Source organism: Mus musculus, chromosome 2, assembly GCF_000001635.26.
Source record: "Mus musculus strain C57BL/6J chromosome 2, GRCm38.p6 C57BL/6J".
Taxonomy (NCBI): domain Eukaryota; kingdom Metazoa; phylum Chordata; class Mammalia; order Rodentia; family Muridae; genus Mus; species Mus musculus.
The window spans coordinates 10,095,767-10,108,096 of record NC_000068.7 but is presented as its reverse complement, the minus strand read 5'-3'; the positions used below and the strand labels follow the sequence as shown (position 1 = coordinate 10,108,096).

The window sequence follows — 12,330 nt, the reverse complement described above, 5'->3', positions numbered from 1 at the left end:
GAAGACAACTACAGTGTACTCACCTATATAAAACAAATAAATCTTAAAAAAAAAAAAACAAAAAAACAACCAACTTTAAAGAACTGGAGAGATGGCTCGGTGGTCAAAAGCACTTGCTTTTTGCAGTGAACCTGGGTTTGATTCCCAGCACCTATAAGGTGTCTCACCGCCATCACTCCAGTTCCAGGGCATCTGATGTCCTCTTCTGACCTCTAAGGTCACTAGGCACATATATTGTGCACATACATGCAGTGCACATACATGCATGCAGACATTGTTCTTACTCATAAATTAAATAAATGTTTTTAAATTTAAATACCTTTGATGGGGCTGAGGAAATGGCTGCGGGGGGGGGGGGGGGAGTACTTACTATACAAGCAACAAGATCTGTGTTTGAATCTTCAGAATCCATGCACATTAAAAACTGGACATAGTGGTGGGGACGCTGTACAGCTTTAATCTCAGCACACGGGCAGCAGAGGCAAGAGGAGCTCTGAATTTGAGGCCAGCCTACTCTTTAGAATGAGTTCCAGGAAACACAGAGAAAGCCTTGTGGGGACAGAAACAGGAGAGTCTCAGGAGCTGTTGGCCAGCCTGCCTCACCAACACAGCAAGTTTCCAGTTCAGTGGGAGGCGCAGGGTCGAGGCAATAAGGTGGAAAACAATACGGGAAGAGCTCGGGTGTCTGAGCATGCATGTCTGAGGCTTGCACACCTGCTCACTCACACATAAGCAGACCTCTCTCTCTCTCTGACAGAAACAAAATGCAGTGTCTTTGAACGTGAAAGTAGAGGAGTGGCTAGTTGGAAGAAGAAAAGAGATCAGCAGGAATGGGCAGTGACAAAAAATGATAACAAGGAGAATTTGCCTGAAATACATTATGTGTGTGTAAAAAATGCCACAATAAAACTCATTGTTACATAAAATAATGTATGCTAATAAAACATTGGAATGTTTTTGAGATTGTTGACTATGAATATGTAGAGTGGCTGCATAGGCTTTCCCAGCTCAGTTGCACCATACTTTAACCAAGTTCCTTTATGGGGGACCTGTTTTGAGTTGTTTCCAATATGCCTCCATACCCAAGGAATGTTGCTAAGCACCATTGCTGCAACTTCAAACCTTCATGAAAGAGAGTGTCCATTTTAAAAGTTCTAAGCTTTGACTTGGTGGATCGGAGGCCAGTTTTAGTTTTGCTCGGGTTTTGAAGATTAACCTCTTCTTACTGGTTCCTTTTGCCTTTCTGTCACCACCAATTCTAGGGGAACTAAAATTGTCCAAAATTCAGAAAAATGTGAAGCAGAGCATCCAAGATAACATCTCCCTGTTTAGTTTGGGAATCGGATTTGATGTCGACTATGATTTTTTGAAGAGGCTGTCCAATGAAAATCGTGGTATTGCTCAACGGATCTACGGGAACCAGGACACATCCTCTCAGCTCAAGGTAACATTCCTTTTCTCCCTATTTTATTGGATTTTTAAGTAAAATAACTTTATTCTAATTGATACACAAAACCCTCCCACTGTTAGTTTAAGGAAGCCACTGAGCAGTTTCTCAGTCCTAAACTCTATGAGGTTCTGTACAGTTAGAATGGCCATTCCGAAGCCAGGGGGCTTCCCGCAGGGCTTCTCACAGAGCTTCCACCGGGCTCCCACGGGGCTCCCACAGGGTTCCCATGGGGCTCTCACGGGGTTCCCACGGGCTCCCACGGGAGTTCTCAAGTTCACTATCAGTTACCTTTTAATTTTCTTGTCCATCACAGAAAAAAGTAAGAAAGGAAGGAAGGAAGGAAGGAAGGAAGGAGGGAGGGAGGGAGGGAGGGAGAGAGAGAGAGAGAGAGAGAGAGAGAGAGAGGAAAGAAAAAGAAATGGTGACTGACTTGAAACTAGCAAATAATTAGCTTCATATCCTTTTTTATGATTCTTGTGTTTATTAAATGGACAACCAAATTGTGCCAATGCCAGAAATAGCATTGGAAGCTTGGGCTACCTAGAAGATATGGTTCTGATTCAGGTCATTTCAACCCAGATAGCTTTAATTATAAATGCCACAAGCTTTCTTTTCTGATCCTAACTAACTCTTAAACTGTAGGTAATTTCCTAACAGTATGTTTTTGTCTTCCTGCCCAGAGTTCATGACAATGGGTGTCCCAGAGATCCCTGCAAATAAATTAAGAGATATCTGCTACATATTGAGAAGCCTCAGGGGGGAAATACTTTAGATCTACAAAGTGGTATGAAAATAACTGTTTGTGTTGGTTTTTTTTTTTTTCCTTTCCTATGACTTCTAGAAATTTTACAACCAGGTCTCTACTCCACTGCTCAGAAATGTTCAGTTTAACTACCCGCAGGCATCAGTAACAGATGTCACCCAAAACAATTTCCACAACTACTTCGGAGGTTCTGAGATCGTGGTGGCAGGGAAATTTGATCCCAGCAAACTGACAGAAGTCCAGAGCATCATCACGGCAACTTCGGTACTTTTGCTTCGCTGCTTATTCTAGAAATACTAACTGGTCCCCTGGTGCACTCCGTCTCTGTGTTAACAAGCTAACATTCTGCTTCCCCCAGCACTTGCGTAGAACAGAAGCAAGAGTTCAAAAAGAAGGCGTGGTGCATCTCTGCCATCTTTTCAACCATTCTCTAAGAACCTCATTTTTTTCACCCAAACCCAAGCCCAGTCTCTGGAGTTTGTGCACTAAGCCTATCCAGTCAAGGCTCTCTTCCTTGTATAACCCCCAAGTGCATTTACAGCAGATGAGTTGACTGTAATTCTGATCCTGGATGTTCTTTAACTGATGCTCCCATTGTCCAGGCTAACACAGAATTGGTCTTGGAAACCCTGAGCCAGATGGATGACTTGGAGGAGTTTCTGTCAAAGGACAAGCATGCAGACCCTGACTTCACCAAGAAGCTGTGGGCCTATCTCACCATCAACCAACTACTAGCAGAGAGGTAAGGCAAGACGAGCGTACACCATGAAAATTTATAAACATGAAATGTCTATCTACAATATTTGAGGTCAGGGATGGGGATGTAGCTTAGCATGAAAGCCTTTGCCTAGAACATACAAGACTCTGGGTACAATTCCCATACTTCCAACCAAACAGCAAATGGGACATTTGAAATCATGAACAAGGAGTATTTGGAACCAAGAAAGGTATCAAATTAATGGAGGGATTGGATTATTACTGACTTGTTCACAGCACTCTAATGAAAGCTGAGTTATTTCTTCTTCTCTTTTCTCCTTCCTCCTCCTCCTCTTCCTCCTCCTCCTCTTCCTCCTCCTCCTCCTCCTCCTCCTCCTCCTCCTCCTCCTCCTCCTCCTCCTCCTTGTCCTTGTTTTTTGATTAAAATGGAACGAGGAGCCTGAAGACACAACTCAGCAACTGTCTGCTCTTCCAGAGGACTGGGTGCAACTCTCAGCACCCACGTGGCACCTCTAACTTCAGTTCAGGGAATGTAGTGCCATCGTCTGGTATCTGTGGGCACTGCACATGTGTGGTACACAGAAACATACATGCAGACAAAACGCCTGTATACATTTTTAAAAAGTTAAAATGTTTAAAATTTAAATGCAACATATGTGAGACGTTGGGAGTGCATGGATTTGAAGTATGTGGTTTATATACATGTATGTATACACATATACATTGAAGATATCTATATCTGTCTGTATATGTATACCTATACTTGTATCTATCCTCTCTATCTCTATACCACCTGTATCTATGACCATTCTGCTATAAATGCTAGAACTACTGAAGGTCGCCTTGCTCTCCTTTACTGCATCCAGAGGAAGCCACTGCTTTTGCCTCGTATCATCATTGATTGGTTTTGTCTGTTGCTAAAACCATACACAGCCATACAACCCCTTTCTGACTTTCACTCAGCCGGATGACTGTTAGGTTCAGCCATGTTGCTGTGCATGTCAATAGTCCATTTGCATTTGACTGTGTGGCTACAATGCCCCCAAGGAACGGCTCTTTGATACTTAGGCCATCACTGGCTTCTCAGCTGAGCTGCATTTCAAAGCCCTAACATCACATCCTGTTATTAAAAAAACACTTGCACCAGAGCCTCATGGGGATAGTTGATAAAACTCATTGCAAAGCTCTCACCCGACCTGCTGGGTAGGATCCTCAGGAAGATGGACCAAGGTCACTGAACTAGATTATAAGGACGATCATATAACGGAACTCCCAGAGAAGATTCCTGATGTCATTAAGGTTCTATTTAAAAAATACACGTAGCTATAAGCTGTGGTTTTGAAGCAAGAAAGAAATAATCCTGTCCCTTGGACAGAAGTACATTGGCTCTACTCAAAAGCATAAAGAAGTTGCTCTGGACATTAAATATTGGTTTGTAAAGCCCTGTAGGAAGATCAGTGGTTTCTAGGATTTCAGGGAATGTGTAGAATGGAACATTTCTGCAACGATAGGTCTGTCGTATCTACTCACGAGATATACACGCAAATGCCAGTGTAAGCCACTTACCTGTATGTCAATACACCTGTATATGCTTCACCTGTGGTCACACATGCACACAAGAACATCTGTACAAGACATCTGTAATCCAGGAGGCTACGGGTCGGTAGGGTACGTGGAGACACTCTCAGTACCTTTCACTCAATTTCACCATGAACCTAAAACTATTCTGAAAGATAAAGTCTTTAAAACTGATCCCTTGGGGGCAGTGAGGTGGCTCAGCAGATGAACCTGCTTGTGGCAAGGCGTGTCCACCTGAGTCTGTTCTTGAGCTCCTACACCATGGCAGGAGCGAAGCAACCCACACAAGTTGTTCTCTGACTTTCACACAGGCATTAGGGCACATGTGTGCATTCACACACACACACACACACACACACAGAGGCGTGCATGCACTCACGCACATATATATATACATGCATACAGACATGCATACATAAAGCAAGAAAACACCATTTCAAAAACTAGAGACCACATGGCTGGATAAACTACTGAGGCTCATGAAACCAGTTGGTTCTGTTTCTCTCTTGTCTTAGGCATCCCCACTCTGTGCTCAGGTGTTGGGTGACTATCAGAAGGGGGAGTAAAGAGGTTTGGGGCCCAAGTTCACCCTGGTATATGGTGATGTTCTTCAATATCTACCCTCTGAATGCAGAAGTCTGGCTCCTACTGCTGCCATCAAAAGGAAAATCACCAAAACAATCCTGCAGATGTCTCTAGACCATCACATCGTGACTCCGCTTACTGCCATGGTGATAGAGAATGATGCTGGAGATGAACGCATGCTGGCTGACTCCCCGCCACAGGACCACTCCTGCTGCTCAGGTCAGTACTTGGGTCCTTATGGGGCAACAAGATGGAGTGGCCTTCTTGTCTTGTGTTGATGTCCCATCTCCCATCCACTTTTTGCTTCCACCTGTGTCCGTAAGTGTCCAGGTTTAAGTTTAGTTTTGCCAGTGAACATGATGGTACCAGCTCTCTATTTAGCCAAGGATGACCTTGAACTCCTGGCCCTCCTGCCTCCACTTTCTGAGGGCTAGGATTGCAGGCATGTGTCACTATGCCCAGCAGAGGGGTTCTTTCTCGCAGATCTATTTATAGTACTAGATACTGGAAGAATTGGATACTAGAGGGAACAAGAGGAGGGAAACTTTGACTAAAGAGAGGCTGTGGGTGACCTTGCACGCTCAACACCCTGGGTTTGATACTTAGCACTGCACACACGCGCGCGCGCGCGCGCACACACACACACACACACACACACACATATGAGAAGAGGAAACCTTAGTTGAGAACCTTTGGTTGGGAAAGAGGATGCAAAAGTCAAATTATTTAAACTGAGTGCAATTTCTATGGAAGAGTACATGGGAACTAATGGGGGCAGTTCTTCTACGCAGGCGCACTGTATTATGGCACCAAGGTTGCCTCGGGTCCCATCCCATCATGGGCCAACCCATCTCCGACACCAATGTCGGCCATGCTTGCAGTCGGAGCGAAGCCACTTGAGTCTACTCCACCTACTCATTTGAATCAAGGTAAAAGCATTTCTCCCTTTTTAACCCATCAGACCCCTGTGTGAATTTCCATCAATGAATAGGATCTCCATGTCTTGAGAAGCTAGCTGACTTTTACAGGCCTTGTTGCCTTCTATGGGGAGTCAAAAGCCCCGTGTGCTTACTGCAGTGCCGTAACGAAGTAGCTGGGGCACGTCTGGTGTCTCTTCTTGTTGGGTGCTGAAAGCATCAGGGCTTCATTCTCTGACATCATGGACACCTAATGACCCGCTGAAGGGTTCCATGTCTAGATACCATCATATGTTGAGGTGTAGGGCTTGGAATATGAATTTGCGTGGAGACAAACCCATACCTCACACTCTTTCCAAGTGCATGAGGCAACCTCTCTGGAATAGAAGAGATTCTCTTCTTGTGGGAATGCATTGGTGGAGTGCCGCTTCACATTTGGTGAATAGCCTCAATTGGTTAAGCAGTTACTAGTTGCTCAATACATGGATGTTATCATTGAGTAAGAACTATCGTTTTGTTTGTTTTGACCCAAATGCATTCATTGTCACATGCATGTGGGAGGCATGGCCCATAGATGTGATCATTCAAAAGCCACTAACATATATTTGTTAGAGGTTGGGCGCTGAGGTGCAACTGTACACTTTCAGTACACAATGGACACATTCCCTTTCAACGTGTGAGACAGAGGTGCCACCTGGAGGACGTAACAGTAAGTGCAGCTCCTGCTGTTGCCCCAGAGTTTACAGAAATGGTAACCACACACACTCGGTCAATTACCGAAGTGACAAGCTTTGCAAAAAAGATAATGCTTACTCATGCTGTGGCAAAACATGAGGAGACATGGGACATGATACAGGTCTCAAAGCCACATGCCCTAGGGCTTGAAGATATGTATAGGGCAGAGAAATGGTAATTACTGTGTGGGGAAGAGTTGGAGGGATCTGTGGTTTACAAACACACAATTAGATTCCAGAGGCCGTTAGGAGATACACATTCAGAAAACGGGGGTATTCACATCATCGGAAGATGGAGTGATGGCCCTCTGGCATCATAAAGTCACCCATCACATACCTGTATGTTTTCAAGGTAAGAGTCAGTGGCTTCAACAAGCAAGGTCTTCAAGTCACTGGGAAGTAACCTAGGCAACTGTTATCACCGTGATCGGAACACCAGGAGCATTAGCCACAGCAAAGCTAGGAGGCAAACAGCGTGTAGCTCACTGCCACCTCTATGGCTGCTGCTTGTCAAAGTTGACAGAAAGCTAATGAGCTGAGGGTTTGCCCGGGTTTCCCCGCTAAAGCCCATACCCTGACTCTGTGTGTGTGTGTGTGTGTGTGTGTGTGTGTGTGTGTGTGTGTGCAGGCCATGAGGCAGCCCCTGCAGTGTGTATGTATGTGCTTTGCAACATCTCTCTCTTAGAGAATGGACTTTGGACATCCTCACAGCACTCCAGGCTTCTGTCCTAAGGGAAGGTCCCACTGCTCAGCAGTATGTGGATGTTTGAAGTGAAAACAGAAGGCTACTTCCTGTTGTTAATGTAAGATCCCTAGGTTCTCTTGAATAGACTCTCCTATTTAGAAAACATCTTCAGATGGCCCAGTGAGGTGTCTCCAAGGATGAAGGCACTTGCTAACAAGCTTAATATCCTGAGTTCAGTCCTGAAACCTGCATGGCAGGAGAAAACAGACTACCACAAGTAACCCTCTGAACTCTATATACTTGTTAGAACACAGGCCCATATGTACACACACACATACACTGCACGAACACATACACATGTGCACACACACACACACACACACACACACACACACACACAAAGTGGATAATCTTCAGAACTGACATCTTAGATTGTAGATGCAAGGCTGACTTGGACTATACAGGGAAACCCTGTCTCCAAAATTAATTACTTAAAATTAAAACGAAATAAATGATGTTTCAAAATGAACTCTAGACTGAGTGGGTGGCACCTGTAATCCCAGCATTCAAGGTGAAGGCAGGTGAACTGTGAGTTTGAGGCCAACGTGGACACAGAGCAATACCCCATGTCACAAGAGAACGGCTGAGGATGTCACTACATGGGAGAGCACATGCCTTGTGTGTGCACTGTCCTATGCGTCCTATCACAGTGCAGCTGAGAGGGAGAGGAAAGAGAAAGAAAGGCTCCGATTGTTTATTACATACACCAAGCATCGTTTTGTTACAAGCAACAGCAAGGACCCGGGTGACCATGTTAAGTGGCCTCATCTCACTTTCTGTGGCTTATCTCCAATAATGTTCGTTGTGGGACCTGAATGATTTGCTGTTTCCCTTTTGTTGATGATAATGCTCCTTATAGCTACACTCCTGAGCAGGAACCCTGAGTGGAAGATCAGTGTGCAGGGCTTGTGTGGTGAATGGCTCCCAAGAGCAGGACATGCTATGGTGTCCAGCATGGACATCACACTGTCCACTCACTACATGGACCCCACACACTGTCACTTTTCAAAGGAAAGTTTTTGCAGCAAAAAAGGACAAGACAGCCTATTTTAAAACGGCGTTCCTAAGACCACAAGGCTTCTTCCATATGTCTAGTCTGCTATTTGATGCAACAAAAAGGCTGCCCCTGAATCAGATGGTCCTGGGGTCAAATTCTTCCAATGTAAACATTGGCTGTACACTGACTTCTCTGCTCTCAGTTATCTCACCTGTATTATGGAGTAATGGCTATAGGGTAATTATAAAGCAAGATTCTCATATCTAGACATCCAATAAAGTCTAACTAGTGCTTGGCCCATAAATCTTAGGATTTCAGGAATATATACTGTTGACATGGAGATCTTCGATCCACTTCCAACCCTATCAAAAGTTAAAGCTACACTGATTGGTGTAAGGAGGCGTTCCATTGCCTAGAAACACATCATCACGGCGGGGAGTATGGCAGCATGCAGGCAGACAGGGTGCTAGAGAAGTTGCTGAGAGTTCACATCTGGATCTGCAGTCTGCAGCCAGCAGGGAGAGAGCTACTGGGCCAGGCTTTCTCTTTTGAAACCTCAAAGCCCAACCTGCCAGTGACACACTTCCTCCAACAGGCCACATCTCCCAATCCTTCTCGAGTATTTCAACTCCCTGGTGACTAAGCATTCAAATATAGGATCCTGGGGTGGGGGTGGGGAGCAATATTATTCAAACCACCATAAGTACCGTACTTATATAGAAGGAAAATTTTGCCATAAATCTTTTCCAAAGGAGCCATTGTTTCATACCTCAACAGTGCCCTCTAGTGCCCAGCCTTGACATTGACCGATGAACCAAGTCTTCATTAACCACCTGAAATGAACTGTGTAGTGTGAGATGAAAGCAAGGGGCAGGAGGTAACGTAATGGATTACAATCTTGCCTTCTGGAGGCTGAGACAGTAAAATCACAAGTTCAAGGACAGCCCGTGCTGCGAAGTTAGATCCTGTCTCAGTAAGCAACAGTGACAAAAATCAGCTTCCTTTTTATAATTTTGTTTTTATTTTTCTTGTCTATTTTCTAGTGGAAAATGACCCCCACTTCATCATTTACCTGCCCAAAAGCAAAAGGAATATTTGTTTCAATATTGACTCAGAACCTGGGAAAATCCTAAGCCTGGTGTCTGACCCAGAATCAGGTAACATAAGAGCAGATTCCATTTGCAGCAACTCATCGCATGACGGCTAGACTTCCTTGTGTCCACCTGGATTCGTTTTTTCTCACCCCATTAGATAGACTATAGCTTTTAAAAGTGCTATAACTAGTAAGAAACTTATATATATATATCACGTCAAGCAAGTATAACTTAAAAATACCTATTCTGAGCACAAGCTAGCTGATGTTTTATTTTATAAAAAAATATTAACTTTAAAATATCTCGTAAAGGAAAAATATTTGTATTATGACATTGTTGACTTGCCAGGCTTTATAAATACAAACTGTGGTGCCCACTCCTGGGGCCCAGAGGAGAAAGCATGTTTTCCTTTACAGGGATTGTAGTCAACGGTCAGCTTATCGGCGCCAAGAGGGCAGAGAATGGAAAGCTAAGCACCTACTTTGGAAAACTGGGGTTTTATTTCCAAAAGGAAGGCATGAAGATAGAAATCAGCACCGAGACCATCACCCTGAGCTCTGGCTCCTCTACATCTCGACTGTCCTGGTCCGACACAGCTCATCTTGGAAACTCGAGGCAAGTAGTGTTCCACCTCCGTTCCCATCAGCCCTTGGGACACGGCTGCAGAAGCAAGCCCAGCCTCAACCTCAGAGAGATCATCCAGCCGTCCTTTTAGATACAAGGACGCTGAGGTTCAGGGTGGCTCTTCTCTTGCACTGGGGTATCCCTGGGTCCAGGAATTGTTTTCAGTGTTCACCGTGTCTCACTGACAAGGCTCAGTGAGAAGCAACAGTAAGTGCTCAGTATATGCAAGCAGACCTGCGCATTGGGATCTGGAGCTGACTACATCAAGTATGCTCCAAATGGTATGATTGTATTTTATGCAAGAGTATCTTCCCAGCTAGGGCCTGGCCACTGACCGTTTTAGACAGCCCACATGCAGTGAAGCCCTCGCTGGAGGACCCGAGAGTTTGTTATATTACCTGAATTCAATCTCAGACAGGACCCACAAAGTGGAGGGAGAGAAGAGAGCCTGCAAGTTGTCTTTTTCTGATCTCCACTAGTATGTATGCATACATACATGGGTGGGCACATAAACACACACACACACACACACACACACACATACACACACACACACACAGAGAGAGAGAGAGAGAGAGAGAGAGAGAGAGAGAGAGAGCTCTGAAATCATCTAGAAACTCGTTCAATGTTGGCTTTCCCATAGGGTGCTCATCTCTGTGAAGAAAGAAAAATCTGTGACTCTCACCCTGAATAAAGAGCTGTTCTTTTCCGTTCTGCTGCATCGTGTGTGGAGGAAGCACCCAGTTAACGTGGACTTCCTGGGGATCTACGCTCCCCCCATAGACAAGTTCTCACCTAGAGTGCATGGACTGTTAGGTACTGTATTTCGACTGTCAGCATGCGGGAGACTTGGATTATGGTTAGAAGCTGGGAAGGTGGCAGGTAAGGCCATGAGAGCAGAGAGCCTAGCGTGACAGGATGGCTTGGGAACATTATGGCCAACACCATCTGCCCAATGACACAAAAGTGGCAACTTAGGACAAGGGATAAAACAGGCTAAAATTTACACTAAGGTTTTTTGTTTGTGTGACCAAAGAGAGGTGACTTGGTTTAGGAAGTCTGTGACAAGTAGACTCCATAACATCAGATACTTTAAGAAGACTTCAGACATAAGCATGTGACACCTCAAACCACTCTGCATCTATGATCTCAGCTACACTCTATAATACCTTCCCAGCCTGCTGCCATCACGTGGGTAGTTATTCACTGATGGTCTAGTAAACTGGCATCAAGTATAAAGAGATTCTGCAGGGCAGATCAGTATGCTGCTCGAGCCCAGTGACAGGCCTTGGAGTCCATGTAAATTCATGTCTATGCTTTGTGTCATTAGGCCAGTTCATGCAGGAGCCAGCCATCCACATCTTCAATGAGAGACCCGGAAAGGAGCCGGGAAAACCCGAGGCAAGCATGGAGGTGAAAGGACATAAGCTGACTGTCACCAGGTAGGTCCTGGACTAATAAGAAAAGCCACCTGGCATGCTGTCAAACTTCTCAAGTCACTGGCAATACATGCACATACAATGTTAGCCAGAGGACATGTCAGATAGCCCAGACTAAATGCAAATCATGACCACATGTATGTGCGTACACATCACGAAATGGCAAGGTGAATTAATCTAGTGCTCTCATCCGAATGTTAGAGCCCTGCGGTCAGAAACTGAGTAATTAAAACAGTTGACCAAAGGAAGAGATCATAAAATGTCCAGGAGGCACAGTTCTAGAGAAGGCATGTGTATTATTATGTAAAAGCCTCTTGAACATGGGTAGTTTTTTTTACATATATCACATCCATGAGCTTCATTTCAAAGTGGGAATTTAGCACTCTGAGTGTAAACTATTAATCTTTGAATTTCAGTCCCCTCCTTCTTGTTCAATTGTCTCCCTTGTGCCTCATTTGATAGAATTTTGAAGCATTTTTGTCTTTTTGATATTTTATAAAGCAATTAATTTTCCTTATTAGAAATAACAGTACAGAAATGCCGTCATCTTCCACATAGTTAAAATGTAACTTTGCAGTCATAATTAAATCTCAAATTATGTATGCTGCATGCCATCACAGAGCAGACACATGAAGTCTAATGGTGGCTTCTGATTATATCACCCAAATGGTGTTGGCTTACCAGACA

The 12,330-nt window shown here is 44.5% G+C and overlaps 1 protein-coding gene across 1 annotated transcript in view; it reads left to right on the top strand.

Annotated features, from left to right (window-relative positions):
* Positions 1–12,330, top strand: part of Itih2 (inter-alpha trypsin inhibitor, heavy chain 2) — a 36,093-nt gene that overhangs the window by 22,587 nt on the left and 1,176 nt on the right. The window contains exons 12-20 of the mRNA NM_010582.3: positions 1,263–1,444; positions 2,292–2,477; positions 2,816–2,955; positions 5,143–5,312; positions 5,885–6,022; positions 9,530–9,643; positions 9,997–10,195; positions 10,848–11,020; positions 11,535–11,646. Of these exons, the coding sequence (NP_034712.2) occupies positions 1,263–1,444; positions 2,292–2,477; positions 2,816–2,955; positions 5,143–5,312; positions 5,885–6,022; positions 9,530–9,643; positions 9,997–10,195; positions 10,848–11,020; positions 11,535–11,646 (1,414 nt within the window). The remainder of the gene's footprint in view (positions 1–1,262; positions 1,445–2,291; positions 2,478–2,815; positions 2,956–5,142; positions 5,313–5,884; positions 6,023–9,529; positions 9,644–9,996; positions 10,196–10,847; positions 11,021–11,534; positions 11,647–12,330) is intronic.